This window comes from Pyxicephalus adspersus, chromosome 3 (genome assembly GCF_032062135.1).
Source record: "Pyxicephalus adspersus chromosome 3, UCB_Pads_2.0, whole genome shotgun sequence".
Classification (NCBI taxonomy): Eukaryota; Metazoa; Chordata; class Amphibia; order Anura; family Pyxicephalidae; genus Pyxicephalus; species Pyxicephalus adspersus.
In genome coordinates this window covers 82,876,480-82,903,184 of record NC_092860.1, presented here as the reverse complement: position 1 = coordinate 82,903,184, position 26,705 = coordinate 82,876,480, and the positions used below count along the sequence as shown (strand labels likewise).

Below are 26,705 nucleotides of genomic sequence, written 5' to 3'. Positions count from 1 at the left end.
TCCCATGTAGCTATTGGAATATATGTGTCTGAAATAGGAAAATACAAATGGCACAAACTAAACTCCACTGAAGAACTTGAAACATTTATTAATGTTCAGTTACTTACAGATTACAACCCAAACTATCGAAACAATGGCTATTGTGTAATTCAATGTGTAACCAATGCTGGAAAACTTGCATCACAGCTCCTTATTCTACCACCTACACTGCATGTCAGCAGTAAACAAAAAAGGACAAAACACAGCAGAAAGTCATTATTAAATGTTAATATTTTATTACTGGATTCTCTCTCCAGACACCATTTCTACAGAACTTTGCCAAAAACTATACAAAATTTAAGGGATCTGAATGAAAAGCATTTTAAAGCAGGACGTGTTTTTGATTTTGAACTCTTTCAAGGAATCAAGGGCCAGACACTGGAATCCTTACAAGCACTTTTTGAAGGCATTAAAAATTTTGATAACTTGATAAATGCTTTCAGTGTTTCTCATAAGACTGTAGATTTAAATGAAACACTTGGAAATTTAAAATCTTACGGCTATGAGACACTGTATGTGGAAGACTTGTGTTGGCTTTTTGAATGGGGTCTTGTCAAGGAACAGGGAGCCATGAATCTGACTGCACCATACCCAGAGAGAGTAAAGCTGTTTAATGAAGCCCTTCATAGGGCTGGAATTGACCGCGTGGATGTTACATATAGTAGCTGTTTAGTCTTAAAGGAGAACAAAATAAAGAACAACTTTCATGGTCCAAGCTCTGTCTGCTACAATGGCATACATCAACACTCTTATCTTATTCAGTATGTGGAATATTTTATAAATCGTTTTGTCAGTTTAAACAAGCCAACTTTTACATTTATGATGCTGGACACAGCCCACGAAGACACAGGCATTAGAATAAAGCAAATAGATGAGGATCTAGCTAAACATGTCTCCTTTCTTGCACATCAGACAAATACAATATCCTTCATTCTTTCCGACCATGGTAATACATACGGACATTTTCTTTCAGCATCACCTGAAGCTTATGTTGAAATCTTTCATCCTTTCCTTTTTATGATCGTACCTGACTTTGCATCCAAAGTCCTGGGAGATACAAAAATGAAAGCATTGCATAAAAACCAGAGGAGATTAGTAAGTCTCATAGATGTACATTATACTTTAAAAGGACTTCTTCCAAATAATAAAAGGTTCGATGGAAAAGTTTCAAAGTACAGTGTGAATCATGATGGACTTTTGAGTCCTGTATCTCCATTTCGAAAATGCAGTGACATACCAAGATTGCACCCAAATCTTTGTATCTGCCAGGGTTCCTACACAACAGAAAATAACTCCTCCTATTACTCTTTATTTGCAGAGTTTGCCTTAAACCATATTAATAAACGAATTACCGAACAGCAGAGAGGCAACAATGGATCTTGTCTTGCACTTGTTGCCACCAGATTTAATAATGTAAAAATCAGTATTGACAATGGAACTGGTGGTACCACCATTGTATTAGACATTTATGTCAAATCATACAGTGCCGAGTATGATGAAGACAGGTTTACAGTTACTTTGTTTTTTGATTCTACAACCCAGAGAGAGGGAATACTTTTCCTAGGTTACCACAGAGTGACCCCATTCAGTATATACCAGTCATGTGCAGACCCTTCTGTTGACCTGAACATTTGTATTTGTAAAAGATATCAAGCACTTGAAAGAAAAACTAAACAATTAGATATTGTGTCTGAAAGTGTTCTATGGACTAAGACTTATAGGACTATACTTCATGAACCATGTCTCCTCCTGAATACACGGAACTACACTGCAGGTGTGGCGCTATCTATTTTCAATGCTTGTCCAAATAAGACGTATGTTATCCTATTTAACTTCCTCAGTAAGAACCTGTTTTCCTCTGACAAGATGCCTGTTAAAGAAACTGTTGGCCATGTAATGGAAAGATTGCTTGTGGTGGGCATTAGAAAAAAAGATAATTTGCCATGGAAATACAAGTATACTATAAAATTTAAGGTAATTCCTGATCAACATTAAAATTTATTGGCTGATTTAGGCAGTTACAGCTGGATTAGAAAACCTAGAAAACCAGGCTGAATTTTGCTTGTCAAGTACCAAAATCCTCCTAAAATATTATTTGGTATCAGAAACATCTGCTTAGAGCACACTGACTCAGAATGTGCATGTATGTGTAGGCATGATTGCATCAAAGCAGACTGATCAATAAGGCTACATACACGTCAGATAATTCTCGTCCGATAATCGCCTCAGGGCTGATGTCAGATGAGAATCTGACGTGTGTACAGTGCTCGTCATTCATCGTTCATGGATCCATCCTCATGGATCTACGAACGATCATATAGGAAGTGAAGGGGAAAGAGCACAGCCGGGTGCTGTTCTCCCCCCTCTCCTCTCTATAGAGCAGTACATGCATCTTTCAGTCTTTTGTCGTTGGAAAGGGTCACTATACATACAGCACTATTCTGTTCTATGGGGAAGGGGGGGGGGGGGGTACGACTAAGAGTGACTAACTAGTGCTCTATGAAGAGGGAAAACAACAGAATGGTACTCGCTGCACTCTCTCCCCTTCACTTTCATTATGATCATACATCGTCCATCAATCCGCTAGGACAGTCCTTCGGACGATGGGCGCTGTTCACACGCCAGATTCTCGTCCGTTATTGTCCCTGAGCCGATTATCGGACGAGAACTATTGCACCTGTGTACTTAGCCTAAAGCTTGGGCAGGCCCAACTCACTATATAAGTAAGAGGGGGTGAAGATTAACCACAATGCCAATGAATATGGAAAGGGAAAGGTAAGGAAAGCTGGCAAACTGCATAGGGAGAAGGTAATGCCAATTAGAAATCTGTACTTAAATTCCAATTGCTAGCTTTTAAGGCAACCTCCACTTTTGTTGTATATTGTGATTATCTAAAGATCATCAGACACCTTTAGCTGCTGTCTTGTCAATGACAAACTTTTTTTTTAGGAGCATTATCTAGGGGATTTATTATTTTAAGTGTATTGCTGTTAAAGCCATTTTCTACATATACCTGCTTTTTGGGATGCAAGGCTTTCCTTTAAAAAAAAATTTTTCCAATATGAATTTGGAGTTTTTATTTCTTCTGGTTTACCTATATTTATTTTAGGTTTATAGGAACTTTTTTCTTTAGATGGCTCAAAACACAGTATGCTATCTACTACTGACCATTTTTTCTTGGAGCTGAGCATGTTGCTATATCAATAAAAATAAATACAACTAAGTGAAAGAACAATGTATGCCTAAAACCCTTCACATTCATTGCAAATCCCATCCCCAAAGATACAGCCCCAACCTTTATCACTAGTAAACTTGGCATGAAAAGTCTTCTAAGTATGTTGAATTCTCATTTTTTTCATAATATACCATATTTTTTTTGTTAAATATATCTGACTGGGATTTTTTAAATAATAGCAGGCAGACATATTTTTTTACATAAAATAATAATGTCATCTAGTAATACTAATGTGGCCAAATAATTAAATAGAATATCCAAAGAAGAAAAGAACCCTGCATGACTAACTTGTAAAAATCTAAAAGGTAAGTATAAAAACAAAATAAAAAACACAACTAGAGAGAGTGATTTGTCCGCTAACTTGCTGGAGTAGGAAGTCTAAAGTTGGACTCTAATGCTGCATTCACACGGGGATTTTCACAACTTCACAAAAGGTGGAACTTTAACATGTACAGTATGTATAGACATAGAGGAGAATAGCATATGGTTTGGTAATATCCACAGTACAAAATCAGGAACACTGCGCAGTAGTGCTGTTAAACAAATTGTCTCCTGCTGTGCAGGTTTCTGATTTTGTGCCTGCTCAGTAGGTGTTGATTTTTGGATGTCTCTACTGCACGGGTAGAAGTCTCTAAATTGATGTGTCATCTAATATGATGTTGCTCAGATTTCATCATTGGCCTGAATATTGCACATTTGATTGAGCCAGACAATGCTCAGTCACAAAATTCAACCAGGTTATCCCATATGAGTGCTTTACTTAACCTATTTTCATACTGAGGAGTATGAGAATTGCAGTTTTTAGGATGAATGTCTTTTTAGCTAACTATTAATATTGTTTCCAGTTGTTTTTACATCTGTCCGTCCATCCTAAGTATCCAATTACTCTGCAATGAATTATGTACTGTTCACCAGAATGTCTTCTACATCTGTGTTCCAGGATCCTTTTTATAACTTAGAATTTGCCACACCTATCACAGTCATGAGAAGTTCTGTGATAAGTTTAGAATGCCTCTGTAACATTGCTCTGGTGTGCTTATGAGAGCTGTAGCCTTATGTGCCTATTCTTAGCTGACAGGAGTTGGACCCAAAGTGGTCACTCACCGGTCCTGTAGCCCATCTGCTTCCAGGATCTATGTGTTGTGTATTCGGAAATACTTTAATGGATACCTCAGTTGCAGTAAGTGGTAATGTGTGTAATGCTGGTGACTTTCTATCAGCCCAAACTAGTCCGGACATTCTCAGATATCAAGATATTTTCACCAAGAAAATTGCTGTTCACTGGATATTTTCCCTTTTTTTAGAACACTTAAAAACCCTAGAGATGGTTGTATGTAAATATTGCAGAACAGTTTTAGAAATACTCAGACCTAGCTGTTTTGGACCAACAACCAAACCACATTCTGTCACTTAAATCACCTTTCTTCCCTACTCTGATGCTGTGTAATGTATACCTGCCTAAATGCATTCAGTTGTTGCCATGTGATTGGCTGAATATATTTTTTGCATTAACAAGCAGTTGAACATCGTATTGCGTATCAAATGAAATAGAGAGTGTGTGTGTGTGTGTGTGATTCCAGGTATGTATTTACTACTAGTGTTGGTGTTTGAATTCAGGTTGTCCTTATATTCTGAACTGAATATGGCTGTTTGAATTCGAATAGACCTGACCTGAAAAACACGGGCTTCGATTTTGCAAATTAGTGTAAAAACAAAAAAAAAAAAAAAAGGGGCTTTAAAGGTGAAGTAATTTATTGAATGTGTGTGATTTGTGTAACTTTTATTTTTTTACAGGTTATCCCACAATACCAGGGTGATTCCCACAGCTGCATTCATTCATGAGCACAGCGGTGGGAGGATTCCCATTGCTGTGCTCATGAAAGAATGCAGCTGTGGGAATCATCCTTTCAGTGTCATGGGCCATGGAGTCACATACTACAGTTCCGCTAGGGCTGAAATAGCAATCAGGGGAGCGGAGCTCTGCTATGCTGACAGCTCTGCTCCTGATTGCTCTTGCAGCCCTAGCGGAACTGTAGTATGTGTTCTTGGATAGAGAATCTCTCTCCAAGAACACATACTACAGTTCCGCTAGGGCTGCTCTCTGATTGGCTGAGGAAAGGAAAATCCTGATGACGCTTGAGCTGTCATTAGGGCTTACCTTTCCTCAGCCAATCAGAGCACTAGAGGTGATGAATGGGGAGACTTATACTCATTTAACCTCTAGTGCCTGGAGATCCCACAGTGACAGGAGGATTCCCACGGCTCTCTTTCCAAGAACACATACTACAATTACGCTAGGGCTGCAAAAGCAACCAGGGGAGCTGTCAGCTCCGCTCCCGATTGCTCTTGCAGTTCTACACAGTCACGAAAATAACCCAGCCCTCCCATAGATTTTAATAGTGTTTGAATGCGGCGTTCAATCACCCGAAAAATATGGGGCTATTTGATCGAATAGCCGCTGAATCGAGCTATTGGACCAACACCATTCAATACACCATACAGCATAAGTACCTAAATCTGCCTTGATATTTGCTTCCATTTAACCCTTATATAGGAATGTAGGTGAATGTGAATGAGGGAGGGAAGGCAGCACTTTGAACCAATCTAGGTCTTACGGTCTTGCACAAAGCTGACACTGTAATAGTTAAAACCTTTTACAGCAGGTGAGGTGGAAAGGAATGCTTTTATCAATGTGCAGCCACAGGATGGGTCCAGAAGCAGGCTATATTTCATAAAGTAGAACTCAGTCAGAAATAAGATAAAAATGAACAGCCCATTAAAATATATAAAAGCGGGGTTTGTTGTATTTTTCAAGTTCAGAGCTCTTCTCTGGAGTACTTTCTGTCGCAGGGTGTCTTTAATCCGATGGCCAGCATCATTTAACCTCTCCCTTTGAACTCAGATTGAATTTTGAATATTCAAACTGTGTGAACTCAATTGAGATGGGGATTGTACCTGAAAGGTAAAAAGAGGACAACTTACTTTTATGTACTTGTAATATATCAAATAGGTCAAAGTTCCGTGGAGTGGGCAGTTCTGGGCTTGGTGGGACATGATGGCAGAAGTTTTTCAATGGATGGCAGACACTTGTCTTACTTGTCCTAATATTACACTGGTCAACAAACATTTTATTGCCAAACAGATTAGGTTTGCCAAGTCATTTTAGGTTATGTTTGATGCACAGATTCCAAATATGGTATTGGTTTTGCTAGTTTGTGAGAAAAAAAACCATATGGCAAAGGTCGTCTTGTGGATTCCAAATCAGGGGACTCCCACTTGTTTTTCTTAAAAATTCACAGCACAAAAATACCAATCATTATGATGATTTTGGGCCTCTCGCCATACACCAAAGAGGTACACCAAATTTCAAACTTTTAATTTTTCCATTTTTCCACTGACCTAGACACACAGGTTTTGCAAACCATATGGGGAGCCCAATATTTATCTTGGTCCCTCAGTTTAATACCAAAATATGCAAGATATGCTTGTTTACCAAATTCTGTAATGTTTCTTCTCTGTTTTTGCTGAGAAAATTCACATCCAATGTAGCAAAAAACAATAGGGCCATTTAAATACTTCTACAGGAAAAAGTCACATTTCTGTAAAAAAAGAAAATATGAAAAAAAGGAAGGCAAATGAAAGTTTCATGAAAATAATGCTACATTTAATATATAAAATGCAAAACACTGGTGCAAATAGGAATTGATAATATTCTGTGTTACCATTTTTTGTTGGTAAAATGGTCAATTAAATAAAACTGATGTAATTTCTGGATTCAGCAGACCTGAAATACAATAAATATTTTAAAAAATCCTGGGCAAGTGAAAAAATGTTTTTTTTTTATGTTGAGCTGTGTTAATATGTGGATAGCAGAAGGGTGATCCTTCATTGCTGGATTTCCCCCTTCCCTCCTACATTACATCAAGCTTTAAAAAAATGATGACACCCATTTAAATTGGAATTGGTTGGGGTGTTCTTTCCTTTAGAGAGAGACCAGACACAAAATTATCTGAAACCTGGGAAAGTTTTATTCCTCATCATAATTTCTCTCACTAAACACTTTTTTAGATACTTTCAATACACCACATGGTACATGGAAAGATCCTGCCATCTTCCCATCTCATAATTGCCTCTATGTGCTTTCCGGAGCTCCTTCTGTTGTGTTGATTGATCAACCGGTCTATAAATTGCATCCCCATCTTGGCTTGGCTACCACCCATAGTCACTCTCCTTTTGCATGCGAGTACCAGATATGTGGATTGCTCTGTTGAATTACAGGAACCACACTCATAGCCAATATTTATAATACAATTATCCTGATCTTTAATAAAATGTTTCTTAATAGACGAAAGGTGTTAATTCAATGAAAATATTACAGGAAATAATTGTACACAAAATAATACAATGAACATTGATTGTATATATTTTATTTACATAGTGGATGTAACATTTCCTTGTAAAAGAATATAAATAGTACATAAAACTCTATATAAGTAAACATTATGAAATGTATGAATAATTACAATAAACTTACTACTTGTCTATAGAAATAATTATTTTGTTTTTAAATACTGCTTTCAAATATTATCTAGAAAACTAACCTTTATTCTGAAAATACTTGAGAAAAATGTTTGCAAATATACATGCGTACAATGTTAACAAACATGTAATATGAATCCTATTAAAATACTGTCTTTACAACCCCCTTCCACCCCCAAAAACAAAAAAAAAAGCAGTTTATTTAACTGCACTTGGCATCCACTGGAGCTGAAACCCAACAAGCTCAACATAAGTAAGCTACTAAAATGCAGCTTTTGTTCTGGAAACATTATTAACTGGAATATAAAAAGCCCGGGGCTTAGATCTCTGGACCGATTTAAAAGACACTATGAGACTGATCCTTTGTGTTGTTCCTCTGCTTGTAGTTGCTTTAGAATATACAAGATAACTTGATAGCAGAAAATGTATTGCTCCTGCAACAAAAACAAAAATACATTTGAGTGGCCAGCTATTTATTCAGTTCAGCAGTCTGTTAAAAAGAGTGGAGTAAAGTAACCTTGTACTATGGAAGAAAATGAACACAAAGGGTACATAGCAGACACAAAACATGTCTTCTTTATCTTTTTTACCATGGTCCAATCTGCCTCTAAAAACTCAATAGACTCCCTGCTGCCTCTCACAACGTAGTGTAAGAGCGAACTATTGCTGGGGTGCAGCATGCTTGGATAAGGTTATTATTTGCATTGGATTATACAACTGATAATACTTTATTGATGCCACTTTTTCTGCCTAAGTAGTAAGATGAATGATCAATGTAGAGGTCATTGATGAATGACCACCCTAGACTTACATTTACTTTTGTTGGAAAACTATGCAACTTTACATGGGGCCTCTAAGAACAAAGTTGAGCATTCTACACTTTTGCTGCATGCGAGTGGCCCGATTTGAACGATTTTGACAACTACAGTGGTAAACCACTTCAGAACATAAGCTAAAACTTTTTTATTTTTTATTTTATTTTGAATTGTGAATAAAGTTAGAATATGTAACAAACACTCTTTTGGACAAGTAGTGTGGACTTTATTCCAACTAGTAAGGTTTTCTATACCCAAAGCAAGAATGGAGAATATGACTGTAATATAAGCACTGCTCTTGCTTTATTCAGTCTCTTTTGGCAAAACTTTTTTGCTTCCTTGTGTGTCACCACAATAGGAAATGATGGGATGGATATCTGTCCTACAAAGTATTACTTACAATGACAGTTTTCAAAAAACTTATAGAAGTTTTAACTCTTTAACACTCTATCCAGAACAACAAGATTATTTTCTGATTTGACTGATGCGGATGTTTGCTGACTTGTGGGGAGCAGTCAAATGAAAACTGTAAGGAGGAGTTTGTATTTGAATGATAATGAGAACTTTTCAATAAATTGTGCCACATGAAGACATAATATGTTTAAAGACCAAGCCCACCCAAAGCTGTTATCTTTTTTTTGTATGATTGTTACATGGCACAGTATATCATAAGTTGGATTACTATACCTTTTAGGAATTTAGGTGGTGAAACAGGCCTAACAGAAAGTGTTCTTTCACCAAACCGCTCATCAATAGAAACCAAAATGATGGAGTCACATGCTTCCAATGGGTTCCCAATAATGTAGAGTGAAAAAAGTATTGTGTTACCCAGCTAAGAATGATTTACACCATTATTACAAATTCACTTGTATAAGGGACTAGCAAAGACTGGTACAGGCATAGATGAATGATGATGTTTGTTGACTTAATGCTGCAGTATGTTACCTCAGTCTGAATCATCCCATGTCTCTGAAGCCTCATTGTTTGAACCAGGTCTGAAATATTGAACTAAAACAAAGAGATAAGATAATTACACTTTTACACAAAGCTCAGAAAAGAAAACACTGTACACTATCTATTTACTTTAAATCGTCTTTCTATTTTCATGCTCTCATAAAAGGTCCTTTGTTACAATAAAAATTCAGAACAACGTTTTTTATTTTAAAGAGTTATGCTTACTGATGATGCTCTTCGGTGAAAAGGGTCATAAAATTATCTTACAATTGTCATTCCACCATTTTTACATTAAACAATTTAAAATGCTAAAAAAATTAGGTAAAGTTATGCTAGTACAGAGTACTAATGATCCTTATATGTAAGATATGTGGGTTTGACGGACCCCTTAAACCCTGACAGACTCATATTTCCAAATGTATGGAGTTTATTTTGATGTCCTTATCCAAGACGTCCAAGTTCATTTTAATCCATTCATTTTCTGATGTTTAGTTCAACTGAATAATAAAAAATTAATTGCACTCACCTCTAAATCTTTACTAATAAGACCTAGCAGGACATCTATACATATGAGCGTGCCCGATCGGCCGATGCCTGCGCTGCAGTGAGTGATGATGGGGCCACTTCTGTATATGTGTCTCATAAAGGAGATGAACGTGAGAAGTTGGTTTGGGTTGGTAGGCGTGTCATGATCAGGCCATGCAGTGAAGTTCAAGTGGGCTATGTGTCGTATTTCTTCAGTCTGTAATAAGAAAATAATAAAGATCCACCATTAATATAAAGGACAAGTTTATTTATATATAAAAAACTTAGGTCTATAAAAATCAAATTAACATTACATTATTTTATTGTCATAGTCTGACATTTTAGTAGAATGTAAATATGAAATAATGCATATGTATTTTTGTCTCCATTCTGAGAAAAAGTGAGACCTTGTAGAATCCCTTTAATATAAGTATTATAGGATATACAGAGTACCTCTCTGTTGAAAGAAAGCCTCTCTAGAGCAGTAGCTCAAGGTGAAATGTACACCAAAACTTCTAAATCTAATTTCTTGTTACATGGTTCAATCCTAGATTCCAATGACAAGCGGTCTAGCTGAAGGGAGACAAATACTGCTGTGCTGTGTCTTTAAATAACCTTTTGTCATAAATTGAATTTTCATTTGTGAATGAAGGAAGAAAAAAATGTACACGGATAGATAGATAGATTAGATAGACACAGTAGACCACACCACTATATCTGTTAAAATGTAAGTAACAATGTTTTCAGGAATCTTGTATAACAAAATAACTGACCTGAATATCTTGTACCTCCAAGATACGCAACACAAAACATTCCAGCTGTTGAGTCTTTAATAAAGTCAATTGTAGTTCATTATTGACCCGTAATGTCCTGTTTGGCTCATCAGGCCAATACCTTTGGCATTTTATCTTCCCTCCTTCCACCTCTTGGGTCATCATGGCAATCAAAGTGGAATTCTGTTCCCATACCATTTGCCAAAAATCTGGTACTGTACTGGGGAGAGGTCCTTGGCATGCAATGTAAGTGAAATCTTCACTGCCAACAGGCATCTTGATAAAACTTGCATTGATATAACCATCTTCTGTTCCAAGTGGCACTCTGGTGGTATCATCTAAAACAGTACACAGCAAAAGTGAAAAGAGGCACAAAGTGAATATCAGCTATATTATAAGGAACATTTAGAAATGGTAATTATGCTTAATTGAACCCCTGAAAGACTTTTGTCCTTCAATTACCTTTTTTGGGCACACCTTTAAGAATTTTAAACTACAACTTATTAAGCAACACCAAATAGAAAACATATTAGATTAGTATAGAATACAAAACATATTAGAGAAGGATTTATTACAAACCAGCTGCCAACTGTCTACCCATGGGACATGAACAATATGTACATTTAAATATAAAACATGAACAGATCAATTATCTTTTAAATGAACATTATCTTTTATACTGTTAGTGACAGAAGGATTACATAGATAGAAAAACAGACAGACAAAAATAGTCACGTGAAAAAAAAAATGTTTAGCAAATTAAGCCCATGAAAAGAATTGTCCTAGAAACCCAAGCGTTATACCGTGGAACCCTCCTATAAATCATGCAACAGTAGGTGTTAGGAGGCAAGCATCCACAATTAGAAAAAGATTACATCAACCTAAATTGAATGAGCGGTGTGCTAGTAAAAAACAAACACTTTTTGTCCAAGAACATTAGAACTAGACTACAATTTGCCAATGAGCATACAAGGAAAGACTAGGCCTTCTAAAACAATGTATAGTCTACATAGTAACAGTAACTATGCTTGACATAAATCAAAGACAGCGTTTCTGGAGCAGAACCTCATACTAAACTGTGAAGAATGCATTAAAAATGTAATGGTTTGGGGAAAGGGAGGGGCTTTTGTGTCTCACAGTTATCAGGTCCACAATAAAACATAATAAAAAAAATGTGCTTAATGAGAATGTGAGTCCTTCTGTTCAAAAGCTGAACCTATAATGGAATTTATTGTAAAATGATCTAAAGCACACTAGAAAATACATCTAGGACAGGCTCAATTGAGACTTATGGGCTGACCTGTTCAAAGCCCTAATTTAAATTCTGTTATGGGGGATTTAAAATGGGCAGCTCATGGTAGGAAACCCACAAACATCTAGCAATTTAAGGAATTTCTCATGAAGGAGAAGTGAAAAGTTGATGTCTCAGACAAGTTGGCAGTTATTCAAAGTGCCTTCAAGTTGTAATTTCTGCTAAATGAGCTATGCTAGCTTCTGAGGCCAAGGGTGTTCTTAGTTACATCTATTAAAATGTTTGTATAATAGATAGCTGAAAAAAGAAAATTCTCCTTGTGTTTTTTTTCAAGTGTATCACCTTTGAAAGAAAAGGTAGAATACAGATGTAAAGCTGGATAGACAGAATGACAAATAGATAAGGAAAAAGACAATATGAATAAATAAAACTGCAACAGATTCACAGTGACCTACATGGTAGTATGTTCTTGTATCTGTTTTTCTTTTTGTTATCTTTATTTTGTCCGATGAGGCATTCATCTAGTGGTTTTAAATCCTGAAGACGCTGTAAAGATATAAACACAGTATTCAGAATATACAGTATATAAATACATCTGCAACCTAAAGTTATACAATCCACTGTAATTACAATTAGACATACCTACCAGTAATTTGGATTTAGTAAAGGCCCGCTTAGTGAGAATCAGCCGACAATGCTACTAGGACTATACGCTAGTTGGCGTTATTGTTGCTGTTTTTAGGACTCATATTTGCCAGAAGTGATCCCTGATGACCACCAGCCAAGGAGGCACTCCCCACTGTTTACTATAACTCTGCTGGTTGTTAGGGAATACAACAGATCGTGCCAACACTGGTTTGTAAGCTCTTCTGGGCAGGGTCCCCTCCTCCTCCTGTCACACTGTCTGTATCTGTCTGTCATTTGCAACCCCTATTTATTGTACAGCGCTGCTTAATACGTTGGCACATATACATAATAACACTGGTTGTCAGTGGGAACTCCTGAAAGTGTCCCCTGGTTAATTCCTTAGGAATTTGCAATGTAAACATTGCATCCAGTTCTTAAAGTATACAGCATCCAGTTAGATGTTTTAGAAGTATTTATGAATTTTAACAACCAATCAATTGAACATGTTGAATATTGTATGGTCACCAATTGCCTATCATTCTAATTTTTTTTTTTTTTTTTTTTTAATACATCTTCAAAACGCTCTTACCTCAAACTCTTTGGCAGGGGCACTCTGATCAAGCATGCCACGTATCTGTCGTATAATCATCTTTAAGTTGGTTCCTGAATATTTGCCTGAGGGCTGCACTTGAACAATGGGAAGACTGGAGAGTTTTTCTTTTGTTACTTGAAAGGAATCTTTGGGAGAAATGGAAAAAGACTTTAAATAGTCTGTTTATGAATACACAAAAAATACAGATTTTTATGAATTTTTGTGCTAATCCTGCATTGAAATGAAAAATGTAACAGCGGTACAGTTTAGCGATTCAATACAACATAAGGTCCTGGCTGACATTCATTCCATATGTTACAGATAAATGCAACTTTTGAAGTTTAGTTTCAGCTTTTGCACTATAATCAACAACGCAAAGGTACACTTATGTAAAGGCCTAGTAATAAAAATACACAAGGTATGATTTGATCTGACAGTAAGAGGTATGTTAATAAAACGCTTGTATTTTGATTTGTTTAATAAAAGTGCTTGTTTTTTTTTTCTCCCTGCAGTGAATGAACTTAAAGGTTAGTTAGACCTGGGAAAATGTACTTTAATTGTCCTAAAAGGTAAAAAGACATGGACAGATATGTTAGTTTATTACTGGAGGGTAATTATTGGAGGATATAACACACAATTTCATTAAGTGGTGTGGTGTCTGATTTTATTTACAATGAGATACAAAAACTGTATTCATGATCAATAAAAACAAACACAGCACCACCTAGTGCACGAATTGCATTGAATTTACTGCATTGCATTTTCTTGCATCTTTTTTTCCCCATAGATATCTGCCCGTTCAGTCCATGGAAAGCTGAGCAAATATTGATAAAATCAGCAAACAATTGTGTGCTGGTTAACAGGTCTTATATTTTAGGGCACCCTTTGCTTGCCTATATTATGCATCTTAAAAAGAAACGCACAATGGCAAATATTTACCTAACACATTGTTGGGTGTTAACTGTATGGTATTGTCTCTGGTTATATCTTCAGTGTCTTGTGATTTAGAGGCAGGTTGTCTTTGCAGCCTAAAAAAAACAAACAAACAAACCAAGAAAGGCTTTATTATGTGCAAGCAACACATACAAGCATATAAATATTATATTGTGTGGCTCCATACCTTTCATTCCTGTTATAGGGTCCCACACCGTTTACTTTGAATGGCTGTAAGCAAAAAACACAGTTAAGTTTTATTATGAAAATGCAATACTCAAAATACTTCTATATTTTTACTAGTGTCTAATACCTATAAAAAGTGTTATCATTCATTATTAAAACAATACTGACCAAATTTACTTTGATGATGCATTATAACCACTACACTTTTGATTTGATTGCAAAGTGTCATTTATCTTAAGATTGTATATTAAGAAAACAAATAAATATGGATAACAAATTTTAATTTACGAACACCCTCATGGGTTTACCTATACATCTTTATCCAACACTAACTTGCTTTGTATAATCTTTATTATGCATAATAACAAAGTACAAGATTGAAGACATTGCACTTGTAACTCATACCTCTGGGGAGTCATCAGGCAATGATGAACCATCACAGTCTGTGTCTTCAGCTTTCTCATCCATGTCTTCCTCATTCAGATCCTCTGTGTAACATAACACAGTAATATGTGTTAAAAAAAACAAAAACATTATGTGCTTTTAAAAGCACAGGTATCAGAGATACCTGCAGAGAAGACTAAATTTTGCAGGGCCTGAATGAAAAGTGGAATTGGGAAATAAGTGCCATGTTTATTCCATGAAGAACAATAAGAAAAGATAAAATAAAAAGTAGAGGATTGACTGGAAATGTGGGTGACACCAAATGGCTTAAGCCAACTCAGTCAAAGAAATATAATATTTTTAGATGTGGTGATATGCTGCTGGCCTGGCTCCCTGCAACTTGCCCTTTAACAATGGCCAAGTTTAGACTTTTTATGCTAAACCAGGTTGGTGCACCATTCATGAACAATTTGTCTATAAACATCCAACCTAGCTGATTAATTCTGACACTAAACTTCTATATATCTGAAGAGGCTGGGAATGGTTATATTAGTCGTCTGATCCAAAATCATTATACATTCACAAGCTAGTGCTTCATACCTGAGAAGTTTTCCTCTGAAAGTGCATTCTGACGATTTAGCTGTAAAAGGTTCTGTGTTTGTTCATGAACAACATCAAGCAGAGACTGAATGACATCATTCTGATCCTCTTCATCATCTTCATAGTTTTGGTTTACATTAATGTCAGAGTCTAAAAAACATTAATGTAATAATCTAAACAAGCAAGCTTTTCTTTTACATAATAAAAAATAATACATTTTAGAGTTTAGACACTTTTTAATGAATTGCATTAATATGTATTTTCTGCTGCAGACATTCAGCAACAATATTAGGAGGGTACACAACAGGAGAGACATTGGAAGTATAGCAGTCTTTACATTTTGTAATGACACCCTAATCTGAGAAAAGTGTCATTTAGTGAGAGCCCCACCAGATTTAACTGAAAGGCCTGTTCCTGCCATATCCATTTTTTTTTCTGCCGCCAAAGGTAGGTTCTGTGCGAGAGAGAGGCTATTACAGAAATGCAACTAATACTTTATCTAACTTTTGTAAAACTCTTCTATGCTGACCAAACTGAAGAAAAACTTCAATAGTGAAGTGGCAATTACATAGTAAGACCTTTAGATGTCACTACAGGGGTTCTGCAGCTGCTTAACACAGTCACAGAAAAATGGAAAACCTTCTAAGCCAATGGAATAAAAAGCCACAGCTCTCTAAAAGTATGCAAAAGGCAGAAATGTGAGCCTGCAAAGCACTGGGAGCCATGCATTGCTCTAAAACTGGGAGGATTCTACCCACAGTGAAACTTCTGAGATGGTATCCTAAATGCTTAAAGCAAGCAAGCAAGCTTATGGTCGACTATGTGGTGTCCCTGTTTTTAAAAACGTAGCACTTCAACAGCTATGTTCATAAATACAAACAGGAAACATATTGGTGGATCCATCTTATCAACCAAATAGTCTGGTAATGTGATAAGGCCCACAAACCATCTGCCAGAAGTCTTACCAGGTACCACATCTTTCTGGGTTTGGTGCAATGACAATTACCAGAAAATACTCCATTTCAATAATGTGAAGCAGATGAGAAAAAAGTTTCATAGGAAAAAAAGGCATTGATCAAGGCTACTGTTTCCACAACACTAGAGCAGAGAAAGCATCCAGACCAACAATGGAGCCAGAAGGGATTCCAAAAGCACATGCCACCCAAAATAGGACATGATTCTAAAATGCAGACATCCACATATCATCAGATTAAAACTGTTAGTCTAAGAACTTTTTATTTAAAAATGATTATATTTACTAAAAATGATAAATTTGTTACACTGAAAAGTTTAATATTTGAGGGATACAATGCTAAATGTATACTCAATATTAAAATAAAACTTTAACTAAGCATTAAAAGCATATACACATACCAATGTTTCCATTACACTTGTCAAAATCAGATGTTTCCTTTGGCATAAGCTCACGAGAAACTTCAATCTTTAGCAATCCCTTGGCATTTCGTAGACTGGACACAGCTTTGCTATGCGTAACACCCTGCATATTCTCTCCATTCACCTGTAGAACACAATTCATCAATAACCAATAATTTACGGGCTCATTTCTACCAAAGGGTGTGCCAGTTAAGGGCTGTAGAGAAAAACCCTAGCACTCAAACCTGTCAGCTGGTAAAGTGGGTTTAGTTAAAAGCTGTTAAAGTATACCTTTATTAAAGAAATATAGAAAGACTGCTATTGCTATGTTCTTTGTAAAAGTCTTGTAAAAGATAAGTCAGAATTCCACATCCTTATTCATGTTTTGCATTACTGACAAAGTACTAAAGCCAAAGCAGTCGCTTGACAGACAGGCAACTAGAACTTTCAGGAGGCCATCAGCAAAAACCGATATATTCTTCACATGACAGGTTAGCTTTAACATTAAAAACCCCAGATGTTTAAAGTGCATACGTCTGTAAACCACACTGCTATGCCAAAGCAATTCTGTTATAGAAGTATAGACTTCTCCAAACAAATGACATCACTACAGAACACATTGCAGTTTTAGGATTTTAGTAGCTATCAGGTTTCTGCAAGTGAACAGATTGTTCCACTGTTGGGGCCTATTATACCAAAACACATGCACCTTTATTTTCTAAATCTATAAACTATCTGTGTTTGTCAGTATGGACTTTTGTTCTGAAAATTCATGCATGTTAAAAAGGACAACATGCTTGAATTCATGTAGTTTCAAGAACTGCATACAAGCAACACGGCTTCAAGCAGCTTTCAACTCTCCAAATTTAATGCTTATAATTTTTTTCAATTGGCAGATGAAAAAATATGAATTATTAATGTATTATGATCAATTTCTATTTATCCTATTGAATGAGGTGATGTGAAGTGAATATTCACTTTGAAAACAATACCATGTACAAGGAAACTGTTAAAAAGCAGTAAAGAGGAACCTGAACATGATCTAATCTTTTAGTTCATCAAGCCTGCTATCTAATAATAAAAGCTGCCATGCTTCACCCTTTCAATTGTAAAAACAAATTAGGACAGAAAAGCACAGCAAGCATTACTATGAAGATTCAAAGACATTCAATGAAATTTGAATCAAAGACACAAACTAAAGCAAGGTAGAAGGAAGTCAATAACCAATACTTGAAAAAAGTTTATTTATAGTGTAAACTTAACGTGCATCCAAGCCCAAAAACAAAAAGTTAACTTATTGCAACTTACCAGTTCTTAGGTATAGTGGCTGAATTTTTTTTAGACTTCACTTTCATTACTAACCTTTAGTAATCCAACAAATACCCATTACTAACCTTTAGTAAGGGAGTCCATTTATAAATCAGTGAATCTGACAGTTGAGATTGTCACAGACAATAAGCATCAAACCAAATTCCCTTGATTTTGCACGATAAAGCAATATCCACAATGCACCAAAAGGTGCTTCAAAGAGAAAACTGCTAAATGCTTCAAAACTGTGGTAAGAAAGGAGCAGGGGGGAGCTTTGCTACAAACCGGAAATGCTTAGCAATAGTAAGGTCTTTAAAAACACTACATCTAAAGAGATAAAAATGTTGAAAAACAAACAGACTTAAGAAAAGTTACCTTAAGCAATCTGTCTCCAACCTGTAAGTTCCCCTCTATGTCAGCTACACCCCCAGGACTGATGGATTTCACAAATATACCATATTCGCCTCCTACCAAGGAAAATCCCAATTCTCCAGAGGCAGGCTTTTCCAAAACAACATGAACTATGCCAGCCTTTAAAAGGGCACAAAGAAAAATAAGCAGATTTAGATGAAGTTATTTCTTATAAAGTCTAAAAAAAGTTTTTAACTTGACTTAAAGGGATGGCCCACTAAGAAAACTCAATATATTCAGTCTAATTACACTGACACTTATATTACGGGCATGTCTTTATTTCCCCTTTATCCAAAGGTCATCCATCTTGCTATAACGGACATAGCTTTTTACAAATCCTACAGTGCTGGGTAAATAAAGGGGGAAGGGGGGGGGGTTCAAATCATGAACTGAAAAAAACATCTATAGTCATACTCTTTTTTCATTTATACTCACAGCCAGGTTTACAAGGCTTTAAATAAAATTGTAAGCTAAGTTACTGATAAAACTGGTAAAGTGATAAAGAAAGGGGAACCAAACACAGTGCTGACTTGAGATTCCTGTAACTATTAAAAATAGTAATTTACTGTTGTGTAAGATATTCTATACAGCTTTCTAGTTTTTGGCCTGTATGGTTTTTTTAATTTAAAATCTAATGTACTAAAACAAAATAAAATTACCTCTGGAGAATATACATCTGAATTGTCCTCCAGTCGCTTGAATCGCTCAACATCAGGATAGCCTGCAGTCAAAGAGCAATAAAAATGTTTTTGCATATGTATGATATAGATTATTACATGCTCACATACACATTGCAACCAGAAGTTTGTGGATGGGTGTCAGAGTCAGCTCTGTCACATGGGGAGATACAACAGGTAGTTTACACAGGGTTATGCTTTCACTCCTGGCAGCCCAGAGAAGGAGTGGGACACTAAGATATTCATTTGTTGCTAAGAAAAGGTACAACTAACGGCTCCTAAGGAAAAACCAAACCCATACATGATATACATGATATACACACACTTCATAAAAGTACACCTTTAGCTTCTCTAAGAAATATCATTCATCATTTGTGTCTCACATCCCCCCTCCTCCCAGACTTTGCAGCCTAGGATGTTAGGGTTCCAGCAACAGAGCAATTGTTGTCAACCTAAAAGCAGTGGGAAGGACTAGGTGATGTAAAGTGGAGAATGACTAGCTACAGGCTTGTGAGACTGTAGTGATATTGTTAATAGCCATGCTCCCTACAACATTTTTTTAGCCACACTGTAGTGCAAGAGGCACAACCTTCATGAGTTTGCCCAGACCGTCTCTAAATTCAGTGCAGTGCACTATTACTGTCACACTTTAACTGCATTAGATGTATTGGCGGGATCAATGGGTATTTGTAATATGTATATATAATGTAACAAACATAGAAATTGCAATTTTACCATTAACTCTAGAGGGTTTTGACTCTGAATGTTTTTTATTGTTTTGCATCACAGGATTTCCTTCCCTATAAAAAAGAAAATAAAAAGCAAGTTACCTTTTTTCATAAATTACTCTAATAGTTAAAAAACCTGTTACTTTTCCAGGATACATTTTATAAAATAATTGTAAGATGATCCTAGCAAGTTCAAAAATTGGGGACTCACTTATATTAAAGAAAGTTGCATTATACATTGCCTCAGAAACAATATTCCCTATGGATAGAAACATTGAATCCATGCATTGACTTTTTTTCCACAGGGTAAGGGACAAATCCATTCTCTACATGGATAACAACATCCTATTTTCCTTTACCTTGTGTAACCTGTTGAATAATACTCCATGGTATATGTTCATACTTTCTGTGACATGGGACCTAAAGACACCTGGAATGTTGCATTTATAAGAGGACAATGTAGTCAACCATGACTTAAATGGAAACAAATCTCCCACATGTTACACTACACAGAAACACAAGAGAAATAACGATCTTATGTTTAAGAATTCCATGCATGGCTGCTGGCTGATGTCTTTTGGGAGAAACAAGTAGTCTAAACTAGTAACTACCAAAGCCATTCTTCTCTGAGCATGACTGCATCATACATGCAAGTCTGAAATCTATGGGCACCAAACGAATGTACTGGCAAAGAAGCGCAAATTAAAAAAAGTATTTTTTGATTTATTTTAATAATTTAATGAATAAGTTGTGATATGTCATGTTTTGCGGTCATGAAAGAAAAAAAAGCTTTGGACTTTTACACTACTATTTACTCGCCGTTTGTACTGCAATCACAGTGCCTGACCAGGAAAATTATCTGGCACCTAATTGCTATGTTACTCTACAATACCATTCAACCAAATGCCAAGCTGCAAGTAGGCAGATATTAGAAGATATGAAGGTATGTCACAATTTACTGTCTTTCTAGAACACTGACCTTTCATCATGGTCATTATTCAATACCGCACTATAGCACAGTTTGCTTTGTACACTTCAATGTACAGAAATTCGATGCCATTGGGTGTGTGTTTGCCCCCCAAAGTTTTCTGCTCCTACCTTTATCACAGAAAGCTATATTTGTTAATACATAAGATTTTGATTATTAAATGTGATTATAAATAAGCTTGGAGGGATGAAAAGAAGTATGGATATTCTCGGTTAAGAGTTAAAATGCATAATTGTGCAGTATTGGATTTATTTAAAATTTTGCCGCCTAGGACTAATAGTTTACAAGGAGACATGCTAGGCCACAAATACTGAACAGACCAGCTCTTTCAATAAAGGGTAACCCAGGCAAAAGCAATATACAATCTGTATTCAGCACACCGTGGTAACAGAAAAAAAAGCTCCTGGCTCTTGATATTCAGCTAACTGTACGTAGTTGTTGTTTGTGTTGTGTGAATAGCGCCTGAATACCTAATACTTATTATTGTCTGTTCAGCTCTAATGTATTGTGTTTTTACTCAACAGTAAAGCAATGCACAATATGTTGATGTCCTATATATCAAAAGTTGAGAACAACTATTTACCATATTTTTCGGACTATAAGGCGCACTCCTCCCACCCCCTCAACCAAAAGTCCTATGGTCCAAATACTACTGCACAGCCAACCCGCCCTCGCCTTCAAGGGGGGCCCCAGCCTGCGGCTGCAGTTCCATCTAGCCTGGCCCCTTCCGTTCTGCAGCTGGATTGTACACACTTCCTAGGGAGAGGGAAGGGGTATGGCTGTAGTGTCATTCCCCCCTCTTCAAGGGACCTTGCACAAAAACTCTGCCTTACCCCTCCCTGCCTGCTGAGAAGGGCAGCCTGAGATGAGCAATGCTGGGTGATTACTATGACAGTGTAGTAATTAGCAATGTTTGGAACAAATAATCCCCAAATATTAAAGTATATATTTTATTATTTCTTTATACAATTTGGTTCAGAATATTTATTTCTTGTTTTCCTCCTCTAAAACCTGGGTGCGTCTTATGGTCAGGGGCATCTTATGGTCCGAAAATTACGGTAATAAACAATATTGTAAAGTATTACAGTATAAGTTATACATATTAAATATTGATGTTATATTCATCAACATACACAGCCATTTTAAACACAATCAAATATCCTTATATAATTGTTCAATTCATAATTAAAAAGTTGTAGAAAAAGATTACACACCTTGTTGCTTTTAAAACAACAACTGGTAGAGCAGATTCAAGGGCATGTTCTGCTTCTTCTAGTGTCATATTTAAAGTGCTTTCCCTGTTGATATAATGGATGATATCTAGTGGTTTCAGGCTTCCTTCTTCATCAGCAACCGAGCCTGGTTTAATATCTTCTATATAAATAACCTGAGAGGGACTATTGGGACCTCCTGAGAGTGAAAGACCTGTATGAAAGAAGTATGATGAATGTAGCTGGAAAAAAGCCACAAGGCAAAATATATATAAGATAGAGGAACTGCAATAAAAATAAAAAAAATCCTCTTACCTAAATTGCCTTTGTGGCACATCAGAGTGACATCAGACAGGAGATGAGCTGGCACCTGTGGCTTGGGAATTTCCAACACCCGGCCAAGCACAAGGCGGACAGTTTTGGGTGCTGCTCTCAGTAGATTTACTGCTTCAGTATGACTCATATTTGAGACATCTGTATCATTAACCTGTAACAGTACATAACAATAAAAAAGTCAAAAGGTCAGTGCAGTTTTAACCTGATCAGACTGCTCTTTAATAAGAATATGACAAAGAAGAAAGTAAAGGAATGTACATATATAGCAACCTTAATAAGTCTATCCCCAGGCCGCAGACGTCCATCACTTTTGGCAGGATCTTGGATGATGTCATGAATGAAGCAACCAATACAGTCATTGGCTTTGGTCACTGTAAAGCCTAGGCTCCCTTTCTCGGATTTAGTCAAAGTAACGTGCAGCTCCACCTCCTGAAAAGAGATAGTAGATATTCAGCCATATGATAATAAAATAAAAAGTATGAAACCTGAAAGATGTCAATTTAGCCCCTCCTGAGAGTGGAAGTGGTTGAGTAATGTATTAAAAGACAGTGAGAGGGTTCTCAGAAATGCTGTCTTGTTAGACTACATTATATCGTCAGATTAGAATGCATTTTAGTGACATCAAAAGGTATTTTTCCTGTTCTTGCATGGTTTAGAAGATATGGTCTTAGAACAAAGGATTAAACATGTATTGGATACCTATTTTTTGTTTTGCCCTGACATATGCTTTACCAGAAGTTGGCATTTATGTTTGCAAGGGGTTGTTTTTTGTTTTTTTTTTACTTAAAGCTGAACTCAAAGCAAACTGCTAATTATATGTATTTACTGCCGTCACATATATGGTAACAATTTTACCTGCAAAATGATTTTCTGTCTATCTAGTTTCAAGATAAATATGGCTCTCCTAGACTGTACAGCCAGGCTGGTGACCTGTCCGTCTCCCGGATGCAGTCAGGAAATAAAGCTCTTTCATGTTAGCACTTTTCTTATCAAGTGATTTGCATGCATTGTATCAGATTGACAACTAGCATTACCCTAGCATTCCTGCTGTAAACGAGATCCTGGTAATTCAAGCTTTGCAAGCACTACTACATTTTAAAGTCAATGTGGTATTTTTTAATCCAATACAAATTTGTATGGATACAAAATTGACACAAAAATAGCCATAAAGACTTTTAACATCAAATGAAGGAAACATGCATGCATGGTGGAAGGGTAAATTCCACCAGCAAACAGTAGACATTACAGCCCAATCTTAGAGTTTAACAAATAATTAGCAGGTAAGGCTGAAATTAATTGTAGAGTGGAGTTTCAGAACAACCAGCAATCGAAGATGAGTAAACAACTTCAACAGGGAACAGGAAGGTGGTAGTCTATGGAAGAAAACGAAAAAAGTGTAAGAGGAAAGGGGAGAGGCACACAAAAGGAAGGAAAGATAAACCAAAAGGAAGGAGGATTTAAGAGTGAAGGTGTAAGCTATGATGTGGTCTTTAGGATAAGGTAAGGATTGGGGAAAGAACTTTAGGTATGATCAAAAGGATGGGTGAGAAGTAGGTGAAGGAATGGTGCTTCAATTTACAGTGCAAAGAGACTGTAGTGAACATTAGAGTGGGACAATTTCAGATCCACAGGGCACCTAATTTTGCAGAGTGGGGTCATCTGCAATTGTGTAACATGTGTGCTTTATGAAAATGCAAACAAAAAATGTTTTTTTTTTTTAATTCTATTTTTTTTTAATTTTTACAAATAACAACTGCATTGTATATCTACTTGGGGTTAGGTTTAATCCTATTCTGTACTATAATAAAGTACCATACGTAAAGTAACAAAGACAAAAACAGCATTTAGATTTTAGTAAGGTGCCAGGTAGACATGGTACAAATTTCTCTGGCATGCATTGGTTTATATTGAAAAACACATAAAATATATCACTGATTTTTAGAGTTTGGATAGAATGTTCCGGTAAAAACTCACTGGCTCATAATCCTCAAGATCTTTTAGTCCAAGACTTTTAAAAGATGGTGAGTCATCAATGAATGACTTGGAATCCATTAGGTAAGCATCAGAATCCAAAAGCTGGGGGACGTTGTCACTGAGACTTGGAGTCACGTCGAGTGAAACAGGAGATGGAGGGTTGCTGTTAATGAAAACACTTTAAATAAACAAATGTACACATGTTTTATGACTCTTTCAAGTGAAACATAATATTACTCCGGAGTTCAGCAGTATTACATCACACTATGACAGCTTCCTGATTACGGTGTGGGAAAAATAGGATGAAATCTTTTCCAATGAAGATGAATTTACTAAAGGCACCTGAACCATATGGTGACTGCAATCTCAAAAGTATTTGCTTCTCTGAAATAAAAGGAAAACAAAATGTTCTTTCTTTGTTTAATTCCCTTTTTGTCAGACAACTTTTGTACATTGTTCGACTTTCTTAGTAAAGGGCAACTTGACAATAAAATATAGCTGTTAGTGGCAACTGCGTTAAAGAGCACAGTAATGTTGTGGAACTAAGCAGGAATAAAATAGGCATTTAATTAAGATGTGTATCACTGAAGCCAAAGTGGATAATCAGAAATATTACTCCAAAGAGGCAAACACTTCCATCACCAGTCCTGCAGCTAGATGGCCATCTGTTAAACCATAACAAACAGAAGAATTGGTGTATATAAAAATCTTTCAACCCTTGTAGGCTGGCAAGTGCAGGGTTTTACATAGTTACATAGTAAGTCAGGTTAAAAATTAGACATAAGTCTGTCAAGTTCGACCACTAGGGAAATAAACACATCCCAGATATAAAACCCTATAGACATAGCTGGTCCAGAGGAAGGCAAAAAAAACCCTGGTTCAATTTGCTGCAACAATGAAAAAAATTCCTTCCTGATTCCACAAGGCACTCAGATGTTCCCAATTGTTCTTATTGTAATTGCTGTATGTTTTGCTTGACATGTCTGTATTTTACAATATATTGCATTGTAACAATAATTCAATGTTTAGCCCTTTATTTCAGTGGGCTGCTTCTAAGGCTGTTTTCACATGTTCAATTATTATTGGTCATGAAAGATCGTTTTCAGGGACAAAAGACTGACAGATGAATGAGCGAGCGCTGTACACACAGTGCCGTTCTGTTCTATGGGGAGGGGAGGGGGAGGAATGAGCGAGTGGCTGCCTAACAAATTAGACAGAAAACACCAATCAACTGCTGCAATATAAATAATTATTCTAGTTCTGTCTCGCTCTGCAGCAAGGACAAAAATTTGAGACAAAACACCAACTAAGTTGCCCTCTGCTTAAAGGGTGGTATAATAAGAAAAAAGGAGGGTGATGACAAGGTGCCCCCAGTTAATAAATAAAGAAAGTTTACTTCACATAAAAAACTACTACTCCTAGAATGCAAATATTAATGTCCGCTAAAAAACAGCAACTCTTTGGATTATTTAGGCTGAACACTTGCAATGCCAGTAAAATATTGTTGTGCAGGAATGTTAAGTATGATTGGTTTTGTAGAAGGGCTAAACCCAGTGCTTTTGTTGTTAATGCCTGTTACCCCTCCCACATGTTATAAATCAAAAAGAGAATACAATGGGATATTAAGGTGTGCAGAAAAACTGTGCTAGGTAAACAGGGTTTTACTGATGACCTCATCTAAAACTAATGCTAGGTCCATGGCTGCCATGCAGATCTAATAACTTCAGTACCTTTAAAGTTTCTTCAGACATCAAATAGGAAATAAAACACTGCTTACCTGTCCTCAAACTGCGGTTTGTAAGGAGTTTGTTCTGGTGTGTAGAAGCTGGAACGTATGGTTTCCTCTTGAATGTCAGAAATATTGCCCTGGCTATGGGGGTGCACCCTCAAGGCACAAGGAGTCTGGTACACTGTGGCATCCCACATTTGCATCTCATCTTGTACTGGCATAAAGTCCTCTTCTCCCGTTCCACTGCTATCACTATAGCTATCCCTTCTAGAGGGGTTCTTAAGTCTCCTGATACTTGAATCTGCTATCTCTTCATTCTCATCAGAGCTCTCACCCTGTTCCTGTGCAAGCAAATTGTCCACACCATGACTGCTACTTTGGTTCTCATCTGGTAGAATCTTCTGTGGAGTATTTAGTGGGGACTGAATGAAATAAAATAAACATGATTTCAGTACAGCTCATACCAAAAAACAATGCAAACAAGAATTTACTACTTTGTTCAAATTAGTGACCTA

The 26,705-nt window shown here is 36.4% G+C and overlaps 1 protein-coding gene across 8 annotated transcripts in view; it reads right to left on the bottom strand.

The window, feature by feature from the left end:
- Window positions 1–7,685: 7,685 nt before the first annotated feature.
- Window positions 7,686–26,705, bottom strand: part of PTPN13 (protein tyrosine phosphatase non-receptor type 13) — a 180,719-nt gene continuing 161,699 nt past the window's right edge. For 7 of the 8 annotated variants that reach the window (XM_072405454.1, XM_072405456.1, XM_072405455.1 and 4 more), the window contains 19 exons: window positions 26,239–26,612; window positions 24,462–24,624; window positions 22,758–22,916; window positions 22,467–22,638; window positions 22,155–22,365; window positions 19,960–20,024; window positions 19,207–19,268; window positions 18,512–18,667; window positions 16,829–16,973; window positions 15,455–15,604; window positions 14,876–14,958; window positions 14,472–14,515; window positions 14,291–14,379; window positions 13,349–13,497; window positions 12,588–12,678; window positions 10,881–11,218; window positions 10,109–10,324; window positions 9,574–9,636; window positions 7,686–8,247 (listed from right to left, as the gene is read on the bottom strand). In XM_072405454.1, coding sequence (XP_072261555.1) covers window positions 8,161–8,247; window positions 9,574–9,636; window positions 10,109–10,324; window positions 10,881–11,218; window positions 12,588–12,678; window positions 13,349–13,497; window positions 14,291–14,379; window positions 14,472–14,515; window positions 14,876–14,958; window positions 15,455–15,604; window positions 16,829–16,973; window positions 18,512–18,667; window positions 19,207–19,268; window positions 19,960–20,024; window positions 22,155–22,365; window positions 22,467–22,638; window positions 22,758–22,916; window positions 24,462–24,624; window positions 26,239–26,612 — 2,817 coding nt within the window. In that variant the 3' untranslated portion in view covers window positions 7,686–8,160. The remainder of the gene's footprint in view (window positions 8,248–9,573; window positions 9,637–10,108; window positions 10,325–10,880; window positions 11,219–12,587; window positions 12,679–13,348; window positions 13,498–14,290; window positions 14,380–14,471; window positions 14,516–14,875; window positions 14,959–15,454; window positions 15,605–16,828; window positions 16,974–18,511; window positions 18,668–19,206; window positions 19,269–19,959; window positions 20,025–22,154; window positions 22,366–22,466; window positions 22,639–22,757; window positions 22,917–24,461; window positions 24,625–26,238; window positions 26,613–26,705) is intronic. The other variant, XM_072405460.1, reaches the window with a different exon arrangement.